Raw genomic sequence first — 22,645 nt, 5'->3', positions numbered from 1 at the left:
TGAGCTTGGATGTGTAGATTAATGATTTTCATCAAATCTGATAAGTTTTGCAGCCATTATTTCTTTAAATATTGTTTCTTTCTTTGTTTCTCTCTCCTCTTGTTCTGGTACTTCAATTATTCACATGTTGGTACATTTGATGGTGTCTCATACGTCTTTGAGAGTCTGTTTGGTTTTCCTCACTCTTTTTACTTTCTGTTCCTCAGACTGAATAATCTCAATTGACCTTCAAATTGGCTGATCCTTTCTTCTGCCTGTTCAACTCTGTTGTCGAGCCCTGGTCTTAGTCAGCCTGGCTGCCATAACAAAACACCATAGACTCAATGGCTTAAACAACAGAAATCTGTTTTCTCAAAGTTATAGAGGCTAGAAGTCCCAGATCAAGATTGCCAGCCAGTTTGGTCCCTGGTGAGAATTTTCTTACTAGCTTACACATGGTTGCCTTCTCACTGGGTTCTTATGTGGTAGACAGAGAGAGTGAGTTTTCTGGTGTCTCCTTTTATAAGGGCATTGATTCTATCAGATCACAGCTCTATCCTTATGATCTTATTTAACCTTAATTACTTCTTTACTCCAAATACACTCAAACTAGAGACCAGGGCTTCAACACATAAATTTGGAGAGAACACAACCCAGTCCACAGCAGCTCTTCTAGTAAATTCTTCATTTTCAGATATCGTAATTTTCAACCCTAGAATTTCTATTTGGTTCTTTTTTTTATAATTCCTGTTTCTTTACTAGTATATTGCATTTGGTGAGATATTGTTCTCATATTTTACTTTAGTTCTTTAGACATGGTATTCTTTAGTTCTTTGATGTATGTTGATTTAAAGTCTTTGTGTAGTAAGTCCAATGTCTGGGCTTCCTTAGGGACGGTTTCTATTTATTTATTGCCTTTCCCTCCTGTGCATGGACCATGCTTTCCTGTTTCTTTTTCATGTCTCATATTTTTTTGTGGAAAACTGGACATTTAACATAATGTAACATGGCAACTCAGGAAATCATATTTCTCCCCCCTCCCCAGAATGTGTTGCTGTTGCTATTTACTATTGTTGTTTGTGTCTTTGTTTAATGAGTTTTCTGAACTAATTCTGTAAAGTCTGTATTCTTTGTCATGTAAGTCCATGAAAGTCTCTGCTTAGGTAGCTTAGTGGTCAGCTAGTGACTGGACAGAGATTTCTTTAAATGCATAAAACCGAAAAGTCTCTTAGTATCTGCCAAGGGGTTTGTGTGTATGTTGAGGGACCCCTCAACACTCAGCCAGGCAGCTGACAGCTCTGTTTTAGCCTTCACTTCTGGTTTATTCTAAGCCTCAAGGTCAGCTAGAGGTGAGGGCTTAGGGCAGTGTCAGGTCTTTCCTGAGCATGCTCACAGCCCTGAGTATGTGTGGCCTTCTACCTTCCCAAGATTGTGTTGGAGCTTTCCAAAGCCCCTATGGACATCTCATTCCCAGCTTTTTAAGTTTTGTGATTAGCCTATTATTAGTCCCAACTGTTATCCATCACCTCAGGCAGCCATGAAGTTAAGCAACCGCCTCTAAATGTTTTCAGACATCCCAAGGGAAAAGCTTTTCATTTTGGAGACAGTTCCAAGTCAGGTCAAACAAAGACAGCTTAGAGGTAGAATCTTCCAGAAAACCTCCAGACAGGTCAAATCATGATAGTTCTCTGGGAGTGAAGCTTTGTATAAGCTCCTATGCCACTGTCTCCCCTGATGGTTGCTGGGCTACTGGCGGTCACCTTGTTGGTGGGCTATTGTTTTTCAAAGCTACTGTGGAGGTGGGGGATGGGAACAGAGCAAGCTGACTGCCACAAAGCCCGATGTTCTTACCAAAATTCAGCCATTTTTCTTGAATAAACACTTTTCAGATTGTTGTAAGCCTCTGATCAATGTCCAGGTTCTAACATACTTGATTCTAACCATTTTTGCCAGATTTCTCATTGCTTTTACAGAGGAGAGAATTTCTGGAGGTTCCTCCTCCACCAATTTTGCTGGCATGTCCACTCTCATATAAATAGAATATGTGGTGTGTGTCTTGCTTCTTTCAATATAAAAGCAATATATTGCTTTTGAGGTTCATCCATGTTGTCATAGGTATCAATGCTTTGTTTCATTTATTGCCAAGTAGTATTCTATTGAATGGATGGACCTGTACAGAAATGTTAAAATATGTCTACAGATTCAAAGTACTTGAAAAGTATCACCTTGAGGTATCAGACATATTTTTTAAATTTTTTTAATGTTCATTTTTGGGAGAGAAAGAGAGACAGAGCATGAGTGGGAGAGGGGCAGAGAGAGAGGGAGACACAGAATCCGAAGCAGGCACCAGTCTCCATGCTGTAAGCACAGAGCCCTATGCGGGGCTCGAAATCACGAACTGCAAAGATCATGGCCTGAGCCAAAGTCGGATGCTTAACTGACTGAGCCACTCAGGCACCCCTTAATGTTTATTTTTGAATGTGTGTGCAAGTAGGGGAGGTACAGAGAAAAGGGGAGGTGAGGATCTGAAGTGGGCTTCTGTGCTGACAGCAGAAAGCCCAATGCAAGGCTTGAACCCATGGACCACTAGATCATGACCTGAGCTGAAGTCAGACACTTAACCGACTGGGTCACCCAGGCACCCCTGGACATACTTAATAATACAAGTGGAACACTATTTTAAAGAAGTTGTCATAACCAAGTAAATGTAATATGTTTTATGATTTCATAAGCTTTCCTTTATTTATTTATCTTAATCTTATTTCTTTTGGTATTAGACTGTTTCTGTGGCTTTTCTATCCATTCATCCCAAGCCTTTGTTGGCCACTGAGAAAGGCATGAGATCACAGCATTTACAAGCTCACAGGGTTTATAAGACAATGATAATTACCTGTAAAACAGGAGAGACCATGCTAAGTGCCATACAGATAGTATAAACAAAGGCCTACGAAGATGAAACTCTGTATATTCTACACAATTTATATTTTAAATTTACACACATGAAATATATGTCTAGAAATATAATTAATATTTTGATTCATAAAGTAAGTCAAAACTCATAATTGCTTGAAAGGACTAAGTTGTAGAAATGGAGTATTACTCGGCAATCCAAAAGAATGAAATCTTGCCATTTGCAACTATGTGGATGGAACTAGAGGGTATTATGCTAAGCGAAATTAGAGAAAGACAAATATCATACCTCACTCATATGAGGACTTTAAGATACAAAACAGATGAACACAAGGGAAGAGAAGCAAAAATAATATAATAACAGGGAGGGAGACAAAACATAAGAGACTCTTAAATATGGAGAACAAACAGAAGGTTGCTGAGGGGTTGTGAGAGAGGGGATGGGCTAAATGGGTAAGGGGCATTAAGGAATCTACTCCTGAAATCATTGTGGCACTATACGCTAACTGACTTGGATATAAATTAAAAAAATAAATTAAATTAAAAAAAAGAAAAGATGCTCAACATCAGTCATCATTGGGGAAATACAAATCAAAACTACATGAGATATCACTTCAAATCTGTCAGAATGGCTGAAATCAACAACACAAGAAAAAACAGGTAGCTGCAAGGATGTGGAGAAAGAAAAACCCTCTTACACTGTTGGTGGGAAGGCAAACCAGTCCAGCGACTCTGGAAAACAGGATAGAGGTTCTTCAAAAAGTTAATGGTAGAACTACCCTATGATCCAGCAATCACACTATTGGGTATTTACCCAAATACAGGACACTAATTCAAAGGGATACATGCATCCAATGTTTATAGCAGCATTATTTGCAATAGCCAAGATATGGAAGCAGCCCGAGTGTCCACTTACTGATGAATGGATAAAGAGGAGGTGTAACACACACACACACACACACACACACTGGAATATTATTCAGACATAAAATAGAATAAAATCTTGCCATTTGCAATGACATGGACAGAGCTAGAGAGTCTAATGCTAAATGAAATAAGTCAGTCAGAGAAAGACACACACCATATGATTTCACTCATTTGTGGAATTTAAGAAACAAACAAACAAAAAAACAAGCAAAGAGAAAAAGTAAGAGAGAGAAACAAAGCAAGAAACAGATGATTGATTATAGAGAACAATCTGACGGTTACGCGGGGAGGGGTGAGTGGGTTAAACAGCTGATGGGGATTAAGGAGGGCACTTGTCATGATGAGCACAGGGTGATGTATGGAAGTGTCGAATCACTATATTGTACACCTGAAACTAATATAACACTGTATGTTAACTAAGTGGAATTAAAATAAAAACTTAAATCTTAAAAAAAAAAAGAACTAAGTTATGGAACAAAAAGGATCATCAAGAACCTTTTTATGTGTGTTTTTCCTTTACCTCCACCACCTGCACACGCACGTGATACAGACGGTCTGGCCGTGGGTTATTTGGCTCCTCATAGATGATGGACATGTGCTGACCCTGTTTAAAGAAAAACATGAGATACGTCACAACAGAGAAATAATACCTAATATGGTGCATGTTTGCAAACAGGAAACCAGGAAAATCCCCTTGACTGAAAGTGGCTATATAAAGATGGAATTTATTTTAATTTATTTATTTATTTATTTATTTTTACAAAAAACCATGCTTTGCAGTCAATGCATGAGGTGACTTTCCATGACGGCTGACAGGTCCAGGCTGTAGTAACCAGAAAGTGCTTTGGTGGGTGAGTTAGTGAGGAGGGTGGGGTGGGGAGAAGGGCTATGTGCAGGCTGCATAGACAGATTGCTGCACGTGGGGGAGGAAGCCCCCATAGCCCACTCCCTGTGGGATCCAGCCCTGCTCACTCTCAGCCTCTGAACCTCCCTCCTCATAGCAGGGGCTCTTTGGGACTCCTGACAGGGCATAATGGGGAGGTCAAAACCCACCAACACCTCCACCCCAAACCCTCACACAAAAACCCCAGCTTTTCTGTTACAAACCCAAACCCAAAAGGGTTCCATTCGCTGGTGCTGGCATTTCAGAAAGAAGACCATTATCTGCAATCACAATCACTGAAAAGCTTAATCTAAAAAACATGCCCCGTAGGCTTTTAATTATGGTGGTTTGGAACAAAGCAGCAGACTGAATGCTTCATGAGCCTAAATTATTTTCCATCTTGGGAGGGAAAATTAAGAAGAAATTTTGGTCCTCACTTTTCCGTGAATTCCAACTGCCTGTGTAATAAACTCTTTGGCAATAAAATATTGGTATATTAATGGCCCGAACTTAAGATATTCTGAAAAAATAGGAAACTGAAATACAGCACTGCCATGATGGCATTTTTATTATGGAGCTATTTTTTTCCTCTAAAACATCTTCGGGGGCCTGGGTGGCTCAGTTGGTTGAGCTTCTGACTTCGGCTCAGGTCATGATCTCGCGGTTGTGAGTTCAAGCCCTGCATCGGGCTCTGTGCTGACAGCATGGAGCCTGGAGCCTGCTTCGCATTCTGTGTTGTGTGTCTCTCTCTCTGCCCCTCCCCCACTCAAGTTCTGTCTCTCTCTGTCTCAAAAATAAAATAAAGATTAAAAAAAATTTTTTTAAGTCTTCAGGGCCTCATTTTCAACATGTTTTACAAAGGTTCTTTGAAGTTTTTGAAACGACAGTTCAATAAATTTGGGTGCCAGTAAAAACAAAACACAACCCAGCAGTGCCTAAACACAAAAATTGGCCAGAATGCAAGGCTCTCAGCTGTGACGAGATGTGTGAGACTCGCTCGTCCCTACTGTACAGGGAATGACACACAAAAACCTTCAGGAAGCTGGAATTGCACTGCATTAACCACAGCACATAAACCAGAAACGGCATCAAGTTCAGGCTCAGGCACCTCAGTTCTGTTCAAGACACTGGGCCCTGTACTTTAGGAGATTCAAAGCAGAATGTGATGTTGACCCTGCCCTCGAGGAATTTTCTAGGTTGCAGTTGTAGACTATGTGGCTGGTACATACTGTATAGATGTCACTTCTCTTCTCAAGAAACCAAAATGGCTCCCTACCGTCTATATCAACTCAAACTCCTTATCGTAGCATTAAACATCCTCTTTCCCACCCTTCCAGGTTTGTTTTCTATGACTCAGGAATCACTCTTAATACAGCCAAGTTGGACAGGTCACCCCTTGCGCACTGCCCCTCTGCCTTGGTTTATCCTATTCTTTGCCCCTGGAAGTACCCCTGGCACTTCTCCTGTCATGCCAAGGCTTAAAGTTCTGGCCCCAAATTAACCCTTTCCATGAAACCTTCTGTGGGCCTCTCAACTACATAAGCCCCCAGTTGGACCCCAGCTGCCCGAGAGTCTTGTTTGAACTTTACCTCAATGCTTATTGTTCAGTGGATTGTAGCTATTTGCATATGTCTTTCATCTCCCTTCTTAGATTACACTCTTGTTAAAGACAGGGTCACCTGTCCTTTAGGAGCCCAGCAATGTGGCCTTGTAAACTGGAAGGTCTCAAAAACATTTGTGAGACTGAATTGAAAGATAAAAACATACAAATAAGTTTCCCATGAAACAATAACTTAAGAGAAGCAAGCGTGAGATACAGTTACATTCTTTGGGAGGGGAGACAAGAGAAACCACTGGGGCTGGGATGATCAGGGGAAGCAGGATCCTGAGGAGGGGCTACCTGCTCTCAACTTCCTTTGTAGTTGCTATAAAATATTGGAAATGACTTAATACAATTTTCTTATAGGCCACTGATCAAGATGTCCTAAAACTGGGTCAGCAACCAACTGCAACTGCCACTTCCAGCCACTTGGGTCATGTTGTGATACCTACAGTGAGCTGCACATCCGGCTTCTTTTCTAGAAGAACCATGTCGCCAGGTAGCCCAAAGGACTTGATTTGGTAGGTGAGGTAACCACCATAGGAAGAAACCTAAAATTGGAATTGTAGGATCAACAGCACAAGCATTAGAAGAGCCTATGGCAATATTAACCCACATAACAAGCACAAAGGTCCATCTGGAAAGATACGATCAACCTGTTCATGGTCGTCTTGAGAGAGAAGAATTGAAGATAGTATTTGAACTTTCTACTTTGTACCATTTTAGATCACTTAAAATGTTGAGCATGAACATCACTGAGTTTTACAAGCAAGAATATGCTTCCGTTAAGAAGACGGGGTGCCTCGGTGGCTCTGTCAGTTAAGCGTCCCATTCTTGGTTTTGGCTCAGGTCATGATCTCACAGTTTGTGAGTTCGAGCCCCGCGTTACAGTCTGTGCTGACAGCCTGGAGTCTGCTTGGGATTCTGTCTCCCTCTCTCTCTGCCCCTCCCCTACTCACTGTCTAGCTCTCTCTCTCAAAAATAAACACTTTTTAAAAAGAAAGAAAAATAATAGTCACACAGAAACAAGTAAGATCCTTCTATTCTAGATGACTACTAAACCAAAGTGTTCATTTAACCTATAGCTATCCTAAGAAATCTAGGCCACTGGTTTCTTGTTTAAATGACAGAACTGGTTAATATCTATCAGTTACAAAATGAATCTCTAGAAACAAAATTTTTTAAAAACTTCCCCCAAGAGCAGATGGTGTGCATTTCCTAAGTGATCATACATTCCCCTGGGTACAGAAGCCATGTCTGACTGCTCCAGTAGGTATACAGATTTTTTCTCAATGCCACCTAAGCAGCAAGATCATGGTGGAGGCATGAAGTCACAATTTTGTGACAGCTACTTCACCTCTGCTCCTGACACTTCCCACCCTTAAGATGAAAACCGATCAAGAAAGGAGTAATTGAGAGATGAAAATAAGAGGCACTGATCACCTCAGAGCGGGGCAGGACAAAATACCCTTCCTGGAAAACAGAAATAACCTGGAGCAGGGGAGGAGAACACCATTACCGAGCCCTCAGTTCACTGACGCTCCCTAGAATCTGCAAACTGACAAAGTCACAGAGTTATGATCTTAGAGTCTGGAAGTATTCCAGGGTAACATCTTAAATCATCCTATTGAGATTAAATATTGTCTTTCTGATGGGCTAAAGTGGTTTTTAAAATATGTCCATAAATTCTTTGATACTCTTGTCTTCAAGAGGTGGAGCTTAGTTCTCTTCCTTGAGTGTGGGCTGGACTTAGTGACTGGTTTCTAGCCAATAGAGTAGGGAGGAAGGGAGGATATGTTTTTGCTGCAATTAGGTTATAAAAGATTATGGTTTCTATTTTGAATTTCTCTCTCTCTGTCTCTCTCTCTCTCTCTTGCTCCACATCTCTATCTCTGTCTCGTTTTCTACCAATTACTTTAGGGGAAGCCAGGTGCCATGTCACAAGGACCCTGAGGCGGCCTATGGAGGCCTCATGTGATGAGGAACTGAGACTTCCACTCGGCAGCCAGCAAGGAACAGAGGCCTGTGACAACCACATGAGTGAGCTTGGAAATGGAGCCTCCAGTTCTGATGACTCCAGTCCTGGCTGCCATCTTGACTACCACCTTATAAGAGACCCTGAGCCATCCACTCCTGAATTCCTGATCCACAGAAACTGGGCAAGATAATAACTGTTTGATGCTTTAAGCTGCAAAGTTTGGGGGGAATTGTTTGCATAGTAATAAGATAACCCATGCATGGGCTCACTGTGTGGAGGCCAAGAGGGGTATTAAGTGAGGGAGAAGAGGGGTCATATGAGAGAAGCAACATTCCCCAAACTCAGAGGTCAAAACCCAAAGTCCTTCAACTAGAAGACAGAATTAGAGCCTTTAGGCCAAGAAGGCCCTAGTATGTAGTCATTCTAAGCGAATATGGTGCCACTTGAGCCGGGCTGTGTGGAATCTACACCTTCTGGAAAGCTCTACCTTCTGCTACCAAGTGCATGTGCTACCTGCCGTTGGTTCTACAGGAAGCCCACACTTCCGTTGTCAGAAATGAGTGTCATGGGCCCGGCAGCAAAGGAAGAGCAATTCGCTTATCAGCTCCCTGAAGAGTGTCTAGCTAACTGCATGTGACTCTGCTAATGACGGCTGAGGTGCCACCGGCTCTTGTGCTTCTTGTAATAACTCATGAGTCACTTGTCAGCTTTTGTTTTCCTGACAAGGAGCCTTTCTTCTGCTGTAAAACAAAGAATGCTTACCACTGGCTTTTAAAAGCACACGTGTCCCATTTGCAACAGATATTACCTAAATGGTTAAGCAAAAGTGGAGAAAAACGTGGTGCGTGGTTTCCTTCGCTGGTGAGCTAATACTTGTGGGGTACATGAGGCTCATAAGCCCCTCCTAGCAGAGGGGCCACGTCTTTTCTGCACTTGTAACTCATCTAATTTCTTCAGTTTCAGTAGCCTGAACTTCCTGACGCTTCTTCCAGACAGTCAATGATTCTCACACTGATGAAGGAGGCCCGGCGAGGGCTCAGAAGGACAACAGGACGCCGTTACCTTGTCTCCCAGGTAGGAAAGAGGTGCGACCCAGGACGCACTGTGCACGGTTGAGGGCAGCTCCTGGAGGTCCGCGACCACGCTGCTGCTGCCCGGGTTGAATGAGACGGGGATGTCTGCTCTGTCTGCTGTCTCCAGGCGCCAACCCATCATGTCCACAAACTGGAACACAAGAGCAACGACGGAAATGTACGCCTGCAGCTTCTCTGGTGACGGCTGGATTATGCAGAATAGAAGGACCAGGGGGTGGCCACCTTGCTTCAAAAGCTTCACTTTGATGCCTCCTCTTGAGCTTGCTCTTGGATTCCCATGACAGAACCCTCACCTGCCACTGCCTCCCTCTGACCCATCACAACTAAGAATGCTCAGACCGCGGGATCACAGTATGTGGAATTTATCTTTGCCCCAGCACACATCCTGGTTTTGACATTTAGTAGCTATTTGATAAATGTTCAAATCGCATATAAATAAGTGTGGGAATAATAACTAGGGCTGTGGCACATTTTAATGGTGACCTCCTTAGAGAGCAAACATGAGATGGAACAGAGTGGCCTGCTATCGTTATTTTTCTCTAATGAATCCTTATGACCAAATATTTTTCTGATCATAAAGGAAGCCAAGAGTTAAAAGATGAGGGAGGGGGAAAAAAAAGGAATTGACAAGACATTGGTTAGAAATAATGCTTCTGGGTTCCCCTGGGGGTAGAAGACATCAGTGGATTTACAAATTAATTTTTCCCCTAGTTACAAGCCTACATTCCTTTTGGGAGGCAGGCAAGGAAATATATAAAACAACTTTTCCTTGAATCCTTGTTAGACAGAAGACATTACTCATACAAAGAAGGCAAGCACGAAACTGCCAGTTCAAGGAATAACAAGGGCAGCAAAAGTTTTAGTTTCATGGAGTTAATTTAAAAACTGGCCAAAGATATGGTAAAAATAAGCGAGATGGAAAGTAAAACAGAAAGAAAAGAAGCAGAGAAAAAGAAGTGGGAGGGAAGAACAGCAAACTCCATTCATTTCATGAGTGTTTCTTGAACACCTATTATATTCCAGACCCTGCAACAAGCGCTGGGGGTATATCAGGAGCTTATATGCTAGTGTTGGGGGAAGATACTTAAATTTTAGAACTAACTGGATAATATGTCAGGGAGAGATAAATTCTACAGAGGACATGAAGAAAGGTGAGGATACAGAGCGGGCAGGGTGAGCTATTCCGTAGGGAGTGGTGAGGGAAGGCCCCTCTGAGCCCAAGATCCTTGAGCAGACCTGACCAGCTGAGGGACTGAGCGTGAGGACATCTGTGGAAAGAACAGCGCAGGCCTAGGAATGGCCAGGGCGAACCTTAACATTTTAACAAAGTAACACATAAAATTTCCCCAAGCCCTAGGAGGTACTAAATAAAAACAAAACGCTAATTCCATACATACCTTAGCTCTTCTTTTATGTGTACTGTGACAATTGTTATTTATTCCAAAACAAAAGCAGCGGGTGCAACCCTTGGGATTTGCTGGGTCCAAGTAGAAGGATCCTTCTCGACACACATTACATTCTGTACCCTCCACGTTCTCCTATTGAAATAAAACGCGAAACAAGATGATGGTTTCTTCTAAAGCTTCCCGGATTGCAATTAGCTACTTCCACGCATTAATGCCAACACGAAATGTTAGAACGCGGATGCTAACAAGACATGCAAAGTTATATAACTGCTAAGCTTTTATAACACATTAATTGTTTAAACTATTCTACCACGCTTAAGTGAAAGACAGAATTTTCTCAATTTCACAAGGTGCCCTTTGGCATCCTGAGGGTAGAGAACTAGCACCATAAGGATTCACAGTATGGGGAGGGGGGCTAGTTCATTCCACTAACTACCACCTCAAAACATATGCTGGGACTTAGGGTCTCTTAGCACCTGGCAGGATGTCCTGGAGCAGATTATTAACTTGAGGTCTATGGGTCAGGAATAAGCTTCTGGGGAAGCTCTGAACCTCTTGAAATTATAGACTAAAGTTCGGTGCCAACTTCTCTGGAAAGGATCCAGATCAGTCTTCTGGTTCTTAAGGTCTACATCTTCTCCAAAGGACAGGAGGGGTCTTCCCTTGTAACTATTTCTATCAAATGAGATAATAACTATTAAATGCTACCTGCCTTGTGGAAATCCATTGCAAGTCAGTCCCACTTCCCACATATTTTTATGCGTTGACCCGACACGAAGAACTTCCTCACTGGCCAGTGGCTGGCGCCCCTGGCATCACGTGTTCTGCCTCACCTTGCACAAGCAAGCTCCAGTTCCTGGGTTGCAGACCCCTGGCTCAGTCCCATCCCTGTTGCAATGACAGGGGACGCACTCGGGGAAGTGGTAAAACCCGGGAGCACACTGGTCACACTGCCGCCCTGTGACTCTGGGCTTGCACCTAGACCCAAAGCAAAGGAGCAAAAGTGTTCATCGTCTTGGCCACACACTTCTGAAATCCACCTGCACAGCAGCAGAGCAGTTCCTGCACGAAACCAGCTAAACACACAGTGTCTGCCCGTGGGGGCTCACTGCCCAAGGCAGAATGGAAAGCAGTAGAGAAGAGGCACTTCCACAAAGCAGTCAGGAGGACCATCCTGGATGTCACCCCTGGGTCTGGCTCGTGCTGGACTCTGGGGGTGCAAGGACAGACACAGCCCCCGAGCCTACGTGGCAGGGCAGAAATGTGGACAACATGCACATGGGGTCTCAGCAGGGGTTGGGGGAGCAGCTCTGACCCAGGGTCCCGGAGGGAGGTGATGTGTGAGCTGAACCTAAAAGGGCAAATGTCGTGGGGTAGGAGTGGAGGTGGGTGTTCCAGACAGAAAGAACAGAGAAGAACAGCCTGGTGTGTGCAGGGAGCACACGTATGAGTGGAGAAAGTTGACCCATGAGCTGAAGAGGGAGGCAGGAGGCGGTTCACGGGGACAGAAGTGCTGGCTTCTGTGACGCTGTCCGGTGGAGTGCAGTGGCTGAGCCCTGTGCACCAAAGGCAGTCTGGCTGGAGCACTGATCCCAGCTCTGACACCCAGCAGATACAATATCTTAATAATTTTCTAAGGCCCCATTTTCTCATCTGTGAAAGAGGAAATGCTAGCTGCTGCCTCCCAGGACCCCTGTGGAGATAGATGAGGCACCACGGCAAGCTCTTGGACAAGGAATCGCCATCTAGAAAAGTTTTAAGTAGGAAAGAGCGTGGTTGGATGTGTGTGTGGATGGAGTCAAGATGACCAATTCTGCAGCAGGCTGCGGAGTCAAGAGGGAGAAGGGGCTCAACTAGGGCAAAGGCATTCGGGATGGAGAGAAGAGATGGGTTCTAAGCTGTTTTGGGGTGAGGCTGCTGGGGCCTGTAATGTTCTGAATGAGGGGAGAGTAGGCGGGAAGGCAAGGATGACCCCCAGTCATCCAGACTGGGCTCCCGAGTGGATGCTGGAGTGGGCAGCGGCCCCTGTGCCTGGGCTCCGAAGAAGGCTCTGTGGGGAGCGGGGTGCCATCCACACGTCTGTGCACTTGAGGCAAAGAATGGAGGGGGAGGCACAGAAGAAGACGGAGTGAGAAGAGCAGTGAGCTGCCAGCAGAACTGAGAAGCCCGGCACCCCGCGGGGTGAAGAGAGGGAGAGGGAGTGGGTGCCAGCTCCATCACTGAGCTCCATGGCTGACGTCTGGTGGGATCCACACGCTGATCTTTTCTTTGTGGGTCTAAAGAAAGTACTAGAAAATGTGCTTCATATCATAACATTGGGAGTATAATCTGACACGAAGTATTTTACCACTAAGGTGCTACCAAAACCTATTAAAATATCTTACCCCAGGGACCATCCTGAAAAAGAGAAATCTAACTTTCTGTCCCACAAAGTTTGCCTTTGGCAAATACCTGCTTATAATCAAGTACAGAATGTTGTGTGTGATGAACACAAACTCGGGACCACGCAGCCCAGACTTGAATCCCAACCTGGCTACTTACTGGATATAGAACCTTGAGCAAAGTAACCTTTTTACAGCTGAGTTTACTTATCTGTAAACACAGAGATCACAATATCTACTTCGTAGGATTATTGTGAGAATAAAATAAAACAATATATGGAAAAGCCTTAGAACAGTACTGTGCACACACGTAAGAATTTGCTCCCATTATTCTTGCTATGGCATTGGCTAAGGGGAGCAAATGGGAGTCCCTACGTTATCCCACTTAGCACACCTAAAAAGACAAATTCATTTTACCTGCAAGGGCTGCTGGCAGGTCAGATGTCACTGCGGTTCTTCCCAGCCCCATCCCCCTGGTCTTCCTCCCTACCTTACACCTGCAGAAATTCTTTCCATAAGTTAGCAAATATTCCAAATCACACCTATAGCAATGTAGGTAGAAAGTGTCAACACTCTGCTTCAAGTCCTCACTCCAGTGCGGTGGACAGAAACTGCGGGAGTCAGAGACTCCTCTTCAAAGCTGGGTAAGTTATGGGCCACTCATAGACTTCCTTCCTTCTTTTCTTGTTTCTTCCTTCCTTCCTTCCTCCCTTCCTTCCCTTTCTTTCTCTCTTCCTTCCTCCCTCACTTCTTCTTTCCTTTTCCTTTTTTTCTTCCTTTCATTCTTTCATTCCCTCTCTCTCCCTTCCTTCCTTCCTACCTCCCTCCCTTTCTTTTTTCCCTTTCTTTCATTCTCTCTCTCTCTTTCCAACACACAAGTTTGCATTCACTATAAGAGGGTTCCTAGGCCCTGATTGATAACACCTGCTCTCTTCTTGTGACTCAGACTAAATGCAATCAGACACTCCAGCAAAAAAAAAAAAAAAAAAAAAGTTAAAAAAAAAAAGACTGGTCCCAGATGACTCCTTATTTCTGGGGGGGAGCAGTGATGTGGAGCACAAGATTCTGGTGGTCTGGAGATGGGAAAGAAGACAGTACAGACACCTCCCCCCCTACTAAACTCCTCAGAAAGAGGCAACTTTGATCACAAGAGGAGCTTGGAGATGGCCTGACTTAGGCTAGGCAGGCTCTGCTCCTCTCACCTGGCCAGGAGGAAAAGGATGCTGTGCGAAGACAGTGTTATTGTTACAAACTGCCAACTGGGCACCTTGTCGAACCAAAGTCCATGCTTCTTTTAGCATAGGTGCAGGGCTTCTGGCTTACAGGTGCCTTGATTGAATGCTGGTGCCAAACGAGCCCCTCACACGCTGAACACCACTGGTGGACAAGGCTGAGGGTGGCCCCTGGAGCAAATGACCTGGACCTGGGCCTTCAAGACAAGGACAGGCAGACAGGAGCCTATTTTTTATATTTTCCCTTGAGTGGGAACAAAAGGTCCTGGAGTGTTTTACAGGGAGGGCAGCTGTGGAAGCTGCCTGTTGAGACCAAGAGAAACGGAAGCAAAATCATTCCTTGCCTAATTATTTCAGAATGCTGTGAGATGATGTGCGGCAAGGAGAGGTGGGCTGAGGGCTTGTGGCCCATCAGTGAGGTAAGGTACAGCTCTGGGCCTCACTCCGCACCCAAGCAGCAGCTGAATGCATACGAATGGAAGAGAAAAAGCAAAAAGCTAAGCAGAGTGAGAAGAGCAGGGACCTGTGAGCTGACCCTGAGGACCCCAGATGGGACCGACAGGGAAGGGTTAACCAAAACGTGGAGAATATAATATCAGGATTCTTGAGCACTGAACACATGAATCATTTGCAGAAACAAGCAGCCAAATGACTTTTTGGTGGTGCCATGACAACAGGGAATAAAAAGGAAACTTCCTCTTGAAAGCCTGGCTGAACATCTCTTAAAAACTACCTCAAGTCAGCCTGACCTTGACATATTTCTCCAGAGAGATGCTCTGCTACCCAAGGAGCTGCCCTCCCTGCAAAGGCAAGAAATTTCCAGCGGAGGCTGCCTGGAGGTGCAGACTGGCGGCGCTGGGAGTGCGGGTCAAGTGAATTCATCTCCAAGGCGATGGGCTTGTAGCCAGACCTTATTATATAACATCTGCGTGTGTGTGGGTGCTTGCTGTGTTGCACAAACAGCTAGAAAATCAGGTGTTAGAGTGAACTCTACCCTTTACTCATTAAATACAGTGGGTCTCTTAATATCACACTCACACCAACCCCAGTCGTAATCTAGAATCCAAAGTCTACCTTATTCAGTCATCAATTCATTCAATAATCACTGAGTGCTTTCTATACACATATTCCTGTGTTAGGGGATGCAGAAGGGAGGGGATAAAGTAGAGTAAGTGGGTCTTGACCTTGGCACATTTTCACTGAGAACACAGGACACAGAGATGCAGAAAGTGAGGTAATCATGTGAGAAATGGGATGGGTAAGCATCTCATTTAGGCAATGAGATGATGAGGATATCTCTGCGGACTCATAGAAGGCTTCATGCCTTCTTTGAGTTTGTGCTTTTTTTCATAAAGATGTTTATTTTTGAGAGGAAGAGAGAGAGAGCGGGGAGGGGTAGAGGGAGAGGGAAAGAGAATCCCAAGCAGGCTCCGCACGGGCCAGCACAGACCCCGACACAGGGCTCAGTCTCACAAACCGTGAGATCATGACCTGAGCTGAAATCGAGAGCTGGACGCATAATCGACTGAGCCACCCGTGTGTCCCAAGTTTGTGCTTTTAACACATAACGCTTGAAGGATATGCGTAACAGAAGAGGGGGAAGGAGAACGGATACCTGGAAAACTGAACATATATAAAGTGTTTAGAGGAAGTAAGAAAACCAAGTCGGAGAAGAAAACTGAAAAAAGGCTTATGTTAGGGTAGGTGGGGGCCATATTACCACGAAAGCCAGTCTTCATCCTATCAGGTTGTTGAGAAAGGTTCTTGTGCAGTGATGTGATGAAAGCGGCACCTGGCAGTTCCATGTGTCCCCAAGGCAGCCTGCACACAACATGGCCCTCACCATGCCACACTAGTGGTTAGTACAGGTTCCCCTGTCAGACCATGACCTCTTATTAGTAGGCACGTGTACCTTCTGCATGAGGCACAGCACCCAAACTGGAGACAGTGCTAGATAGAGTTTGAGCAATAAAACATGCTGATATCTGACAAAATAGAATTTAAGGCAAAAAAAAAAAAAAAATCACAGTAATTGAGAAAAATGTTTCATCTGAGTTAAAAATACCAAGAAGATAAAATCATAAACATACATGCATTTATCCACATTACCTCAAGTTTTGTAGACTAGATTAATAGTTCTATGTATTAGTGACAAAATTATGGGGTAAATAGATTTTTAAATCCCAGGATAATTGTGTACTTAGCATATTCCTTTTCAGTTAAGCCTCCCCGCCCTGCCAAAAAAGGAATGAATGAATGAATGAGTGCTTCAGTAAACCAGGAAAAGGAAGGTCAATGAGGAGACCACCATTATCATTTAAATATGAGGGGGTAAAAGAACTTAACCAAAGTGGCAGCAGAGAGCCGTGGAAAGAAAAGGGATAATACATATCTTGCCAGAAGTTGACAACTGATTGACTATAGGGAAAAGGAGTTGATTTTAAGATGATACTGGGATTTCAGGCTTTGGGGACGGGAAGAGACCACTACCAGTAAGTAGGATTAAAAAAAAATTTCAAAGGCAGAAATGGTTTGAAAGGCAGGACAATGGCAGGGGTTTCAGATATGGAATCAGAGTTGGAAGAGTTTGGGAGTTGTAAGGGCCCTAAAAGATCATCTAATCTAACACTTCATCATACATGTGAGGGGACAGGTGCTCTAAGAGTTTAGGGGACTTGTCTGAGGTCCCCTAAATTAAGCAATAAAAGAACCCAGGTTGAACTGATGTACAATGAAGGTAGGATAAGCTAGCCATCAAGGGTCAGGACTGAAGCTCTGGATCTGGAATCATCCAGGAAGGGGTGGCAGGAGCCAGGAGAGTGGGTGGGTTTTCAGGAGGACAAAGTATAGAGGGAAGAAGGCAGACAGCCAAGTACTTGGCAAACAATAATAATAGCTAATACTTACTGGGGCTAGTGTGCATCGGGTAGTGTTCTAAGGGTTTCTGCACAGCATAGTTAATCTTCTAAAGAACTTCACGAGGTAGGTGCCTCTAGCATCTCTATTTATAGACGAGGAAATTAGGCAGAGAGAGAAGAGACGGACTCAGATCACCCAAATGGTGAGTGCCAGGGCACATGCAACCTTGTGCAAACTCACACCACGCATCCTCTCAGGCTGGGGAGCAGGATAGTGAACCAGTGACACAGCCACAGATCATTCAGAGGGTATGGAGGAAGACACTGGTGTTACAGAAGATGTAGGAAGACAGAAAATGTAGGTAAAAACTCTGAGCTCCATCCCCATGGTAGGAGACTCATCCGCCCTGCTCGCCACCGTGTCCCAGTGTCCCCCCAAGCTGCCTGGAATTTACCATTCCTATGAACTGACGAAGTGCATCAAAGGAATTGCTTCTCCGAGTTGGCAGGGCCGATGGGACTCTGCCTAGCTAGAAGCACTTCTGTTCCAAGAATGCCAAGTCTGTGACCTTTTCTGGTATTTTACTTCTCCATCTAACACAAACATTTGGTAAATCTGTGAGGCTTCGCCTAGATAGAGATCCCTCCCCCTCCAGAAAGGTATTCCTTTTGCTCCTGCTCTTCTGAAAAGGCGAATTTGTACAGGTGGCTTCACTGAACATCCAGGTGGACTGCCATCTCCTTTAATTGATCTCAAGATAGCCTGAAAGGGGTCGGCATCATGCTAGTTCTTTAAAGCAGTGATTTGCAGCTTCTTGTATCTTTCAGTGATTGATAGAATCTTCTGAGGACATTCTAGCTCCTCTGTTCACAGAATCTGATGACATAATCTTCCATTATTAAAAGCAATGTTTTTTTTCATGGTCTTAGATTGAATTAGCATTGCTACTAAAAACAAAATCTTAATCAACAGAAGCATCTTTAAGAACTCAGTGTAGGGTCGGCCAAAAGAATGGATTTTTTGGCATTTATACAACATAATTTTAAAATATTTTCTGTGTTACAATCAGAGATTGAAGAGGAATTAGAACAGGATTTTACATTTAGGTAGAAAGGTAGTGATAATTTTACCAAACTTTTAATGGATTAGGAAACAGACCCAGCGAGGCAGAGTAACTTGCTCAGTCTTCTAGTCAGCTAATGACAAAGGTGAGTCGAGGGCTCAGTTTTACAGTTCCAACTTAATTTATTCTCAGTTGTCTCTAAAATTACACCAGTTTTTTAAAAAAATGTTTATTTATTTATTTATTTATTTATTTTTGCAAGAGAAAAAGAGTGTGAGTGGGGGAGGGACAGACAGAGAGAGGGAGAGAGAGAATCTCAAGCAGGTTCCTTGCTGATAGCACAGAGCCCGATGTGGGGCTCAATCTCATGAACCAGGAGATCATGACCTGAGCCAAAAATCAAGAGTCGGGTCCTTAACCAACTGAGCCACCCAGCCACCCCTAAACAGTTTTAATTAAGTAGAGATTGAGTATTGTGGATTGCTACAATTATTCTTATAACTTATTTTAAAGTAGATTAATATTTGTAAGTTTCATTTTATTTTAGTATGATAAACTTGAACACCTACAAACAGTGAAATAAAATTTGAAAATTCCAATGTTTAAGTTTTGTGATCTGTGATAATTTGTACAACTCCAAGACAGTCTGTTGTATCACTGAGAAAGGTTTTTTACTTTTTGTTGCAAGTTCCAGACATCTTCGATCATTTCCTTCACATGAACTTTAGGTTCCTCTAAACACATTCTTCATTTCCATCAGGAAATTTTGTTTGGGGGTGAGGAGAAGATCATTCTTTTCTCTAATGTTTTCTTTTTAGAAAAAACAATTTTTAATGTTTATTTATTTTTGAGAGACAGACACACAGAGTGTGAGCAGGGGAGGGGCAGAGAGAGGGGGAGACACAGAATCTGAAGCAGGCTCTAGGCTCTGAGCTCTCAGCACAGAGCCCAATGCGGGGCTCAAACTCATGAACCATGAGATCATGACCTGAGCTAAAGTTGGACACTTAACTGACTGAGCCACCCAAGCGCCCCTCTATTATTTTCTAAATAAATAATCCTTTGGTAGCCAAATTATGGAAAGAGCCTAAATGTCCATCAACTGATGAATGGATAAAGAAGTTGAGGTTTACATATACAATGGAATACTACTTGGCAATGAGAACGAATGAAATATGGTCTTTTGTAGCAACATGGATGGAACTGGAGAGTGTTATGCTAAGTGAAATTAGTCATACAGAGAAAGACAGATACCATATGTTTTCACTCTTATGTGGATCCTGAGAAACTTAACAGAAGACCATAGGGGAGGGGAAGGGGGAAAAAAAGTTACAGAGAGGGAAGGAGGCAAACCATAAGAGACTCTTAAAAACTGAGAATAAACTGAGGGTTGATGGGGGGTGGGAGGGAGAGGAAAGTGAGTGATGGGCACTGAGGAGGGCTCCTGTTGGGATGAGCACTGGGTGTTGTATGGAAACCAACTTGACAATAAATTTCATATTAAAAAAAATAATCCTTTGGGTAATCCAGAGCTTTTTCAGCATAAACAGTGGAATTACCATGAGCAATTTGTGCAATTTATAGTCATAATAAACTGAAAGTATTTCTTGCATTATCTGTCAAGGGCCCTTTCATGACAAATGTACTTTGATCATGGAGAGATATGTCATCCCATCAGGTTATTACAGTCTCTTTGGTAAGGTCAAGAGAACCAATTTCACCTCTTGGTTTAGGTGTGATACAGGCCAATGAGATCCCATTCCTGTTGATGTTTCCTTGGGCTTGGGCAGAACTACACAGTATGCCTTTGTCCTGAGTTAGGAATTTTTCAATCTACTGAATTGTCATTGGCTAGTGAAACTTTGTAAACACCCCTTATAATTTCTACCTAAAATATTATGGTAAATCTATTTATCTATCACAGATGGTGCCTCAATGCATTTTTCCAACTTTTAATGTATTCTTGATTTCCTTTTTCTGTGGCAGCAGGATTGAGAAACCATGTGTGAGGTTCTGTTTGCAGCAATTTATTCTGTTGACCAGTTACCCCTTTTTAGAATTCTCCCTTTTTCAGACAGAGAATTCCTCTCTGCCTCCTGCCTGAAAACTGCTTCTCCATCTCCTTGGTTCCTTTGCCTCCAACAATGAAACAAAGGTACCCCCTGCAGAACCCACACCTGGTGCTTCCTCCTGGGTGGCCACACCTACTCCTTGGGGTCCTCAGTTACTCTAACCAATCCCAAACTTCCATCTCAGGCCCAGACTCTTTTTTTTAATTAATTAATTCATTTATTTTCAGAGAGAGAGAGAGAGAGAGAGAGAGAGAGAGAGAGAGAGAGAGATTGAGCACAAGCAGGGGAGGGGCAGAGAGAGAGGGAGGCACAGAATCTGAAGCAGGCTCCAGGCTCTGAGCTGTCAGCACAGAGCCTGATGCAGGACTCAAACTCATGAACTGTGAGATCATGACCTGAGCCGAAGTCGGACGCTTAATTGACTGAGCCACCCAGGTGCCCCCCAGCCCCAAACTTTTTACTTGTATGTTCAGCTTTCGAAAGAAAAGCCGAAGTAGTCATTATGGAAAAACAGGACTCTGTTGGTCTGCCACACACTTATTTTGTGGCTTAGTAAGTTTTGTTTTAATTTAACTATAATGTTTTCAGTATTTAGGACTTTAAAAGTTTCTTCACACAGCTGTGATTGAGGCCACTACAGAATCCTGGGCTCCATCCTCGTCCAGCACTCTCCCTCCCTGATAACCATTCTGCACACCCTTGTTTATCTTCCTCTCCTGCTCTTCCCTGAGTTTCGCATCCTCTAGGTCATGCATTGCTTATCCTGTTCAGACAAAACCTTGTTCTCTCGGCTTTTTTTTATCTCCAGATTCCTGCTATGCCTCTTGAGTGAGCAGAGGATTTTTTTTTAACGTTTATTTAGAGAGACAGAGACAGAGCATGAGCAGGGGAGGGGCAGAGAGAGAGGGAGACACAGAGTCCGAAGCAGGCTCCAGACTCCAAGCTGTCAGCACAGAGCCCGACACGGGGCTCGAACCCACTAATTGTGAGATCATGACCTGAGCCGAAGTTGGACGTTTGATTGAATTCAGCCACCCAGGTGTTCCAAGTGAGCAAAGGATTTTACTGCTAAGACCTCCCCTTTCGTTCATCCTGCTTATTTGTCAGATACTCTTCATGCTGAAGGATTCACACAACCAATTCCACAAAAAGACACTGAATTATTTCCTTTGATTTGTCCTTCAAATATATTAAAATGAAAATAACTATTCCTAATTCAATCTGTTTGCCTTTTTTATAACACCCTGGATTTCCTTTTCTGAAGCCAGTCCTAATTCTATGGTTTCCTTTGGTCTGGTGGATGTTCTAGGAGATATCTGAGGATATTTGTGTGTGTTTTAGACAATGTTTCAGCAGCAACAGACTGGCTTGGATAACTGTCTTTCAACTGTTGTTCTAATTCTTCCATGACCACTTATCATACCAACATGGAAGACCTTGTTGGTGTTGCTGTCTTGGCTTCATGGAGAGAAATATTCCATCTTCCCTATCCTTGTGGATGTTTCCATTGAGAGCCACACATTTTATTTACAAATACTCTGGAGCTCTGGTGTTAAATGTTTATGACTGGCTGTCAGTTTGCTGTCTATAAGAGGGTTCTGTATTTCAAGAAAGGGAGACTGGCAGCTACGGAACATAAAAAGGGAGACGCCAGTGGTAAGGGAGTAGTAGAAAATAACAGTGCAACAATTGCTATTTGAGGGAAGAAGGCCTTTGGGAGAGGTAGAAAAGAACAAGATGAAAAGTGTAGTGGGGCTGTTAGCCTCCAGAGGGAAAATGACACCCATCAATGAAAGAATAGAAGAAAAAGAGCCAGCTATATGAAATAAAGAGGTCAGGAGAGGAGATGTGGAAAGGAATACCAAATAGCCCAGCTGAAATGAGGTAGTGATGGCCATGTGAGAGCAAATCTACATGATTCTGGCATTTGTCCAGCTACTTTTTTGGACCAAGGGTTGAAAGAGGGGGAATGGAGGCAATTTTCCCTGGAGAAGCAAATCTAGGTCAGTAACGAAGTCATAGGATCATACACCTCTTTTACTTCTCTCTCTCCTTTCTATAAAGTTCATTGGGTCGTGATCGGCGCCGAGAGGTCCTTTTGGCTTCCTGCTTCTCCACCTTCTCCAGCCACAAGCCTATAAGCATCTCCTGGGCACAGTGTGTCTTCTGTTCTTTAGCATTCCTGCATTCCTACAGGTGCTGGTGGAAGTCTGTGATTCCACCCTAAGTGCCATTGTCTTCTTACGTCAGTAATTAACTGG

At 43.6% G+C, this 22,645-nt stretch overlaps 1 protein-coding gene and 1 long non-coding RNA gene across 3 annotated transcripts in view; one reads left to right on the top strand and one right to left on the bottom strand.

The window, feature by feature from the left end:
- Positions 1-22,645, bottom strand: part of LAMA3 (laminin subunit alpha 3) — a 272,108-nt gene that overhangs the window by 79,932 nt on the left and 169,531 nt on the right. For both annotated transcript variants that reach the window (XM_078435375.2, XM_078435376.2), the window contains exons 33-37: positions 11,611-11,755; positions 10,769-10,909; positions 9,340-9,501; positions 6,752-6,850; positions 4,337-4,420 (exon numbers count right to left, since the gene is read on the bottom strand). In XM_078435375.2, the coding sequence (XP_078291501.2) occupies positions 4,337-4,420; positions 6,752-6,850; positions 9,340-9,501; positions 10,769-10,909; positions 11,611-11,755 (631 nt within the window). The remainder of the gene's footprint in view (positions 1-4,336; positions 4,421-6,751; positions 6,851-9,339; positions 9,502-10,768; positions 10,910-11,610; positions 11,756-22,645) is intronic.
- On the top strand, positions 8,808-10,780 carry LOC144613835 (uncharacterized). Its single transcript, XR_013551259.2, has 3 exons — positions 8,808-9,138; positions 9,235-9,351; positions 9,478-10,780. It is a non-coding gene; the product is annotated as an uncharacterized LOC144613835 (long non-coding RNA).

The sequence above is a fragment of the Panthera onca genome, chromosome D3 (genome assembly GCF_046562875.1).
Source record: "Panthera onca isolate mPanOnc1 chromosome D3, mPanOnc1 haplotype 2, whole genome shotgun sequence".
NCBI lineage: Eukaryota > Metazoa > Chordata > Mammalia > Carnivora > Felidae > Panthera > Panthera onca.
Note: the sequence above shows the minus strand (reverse complement) of the source record. Positions and strands in the feature narration are given on the sequence as shown.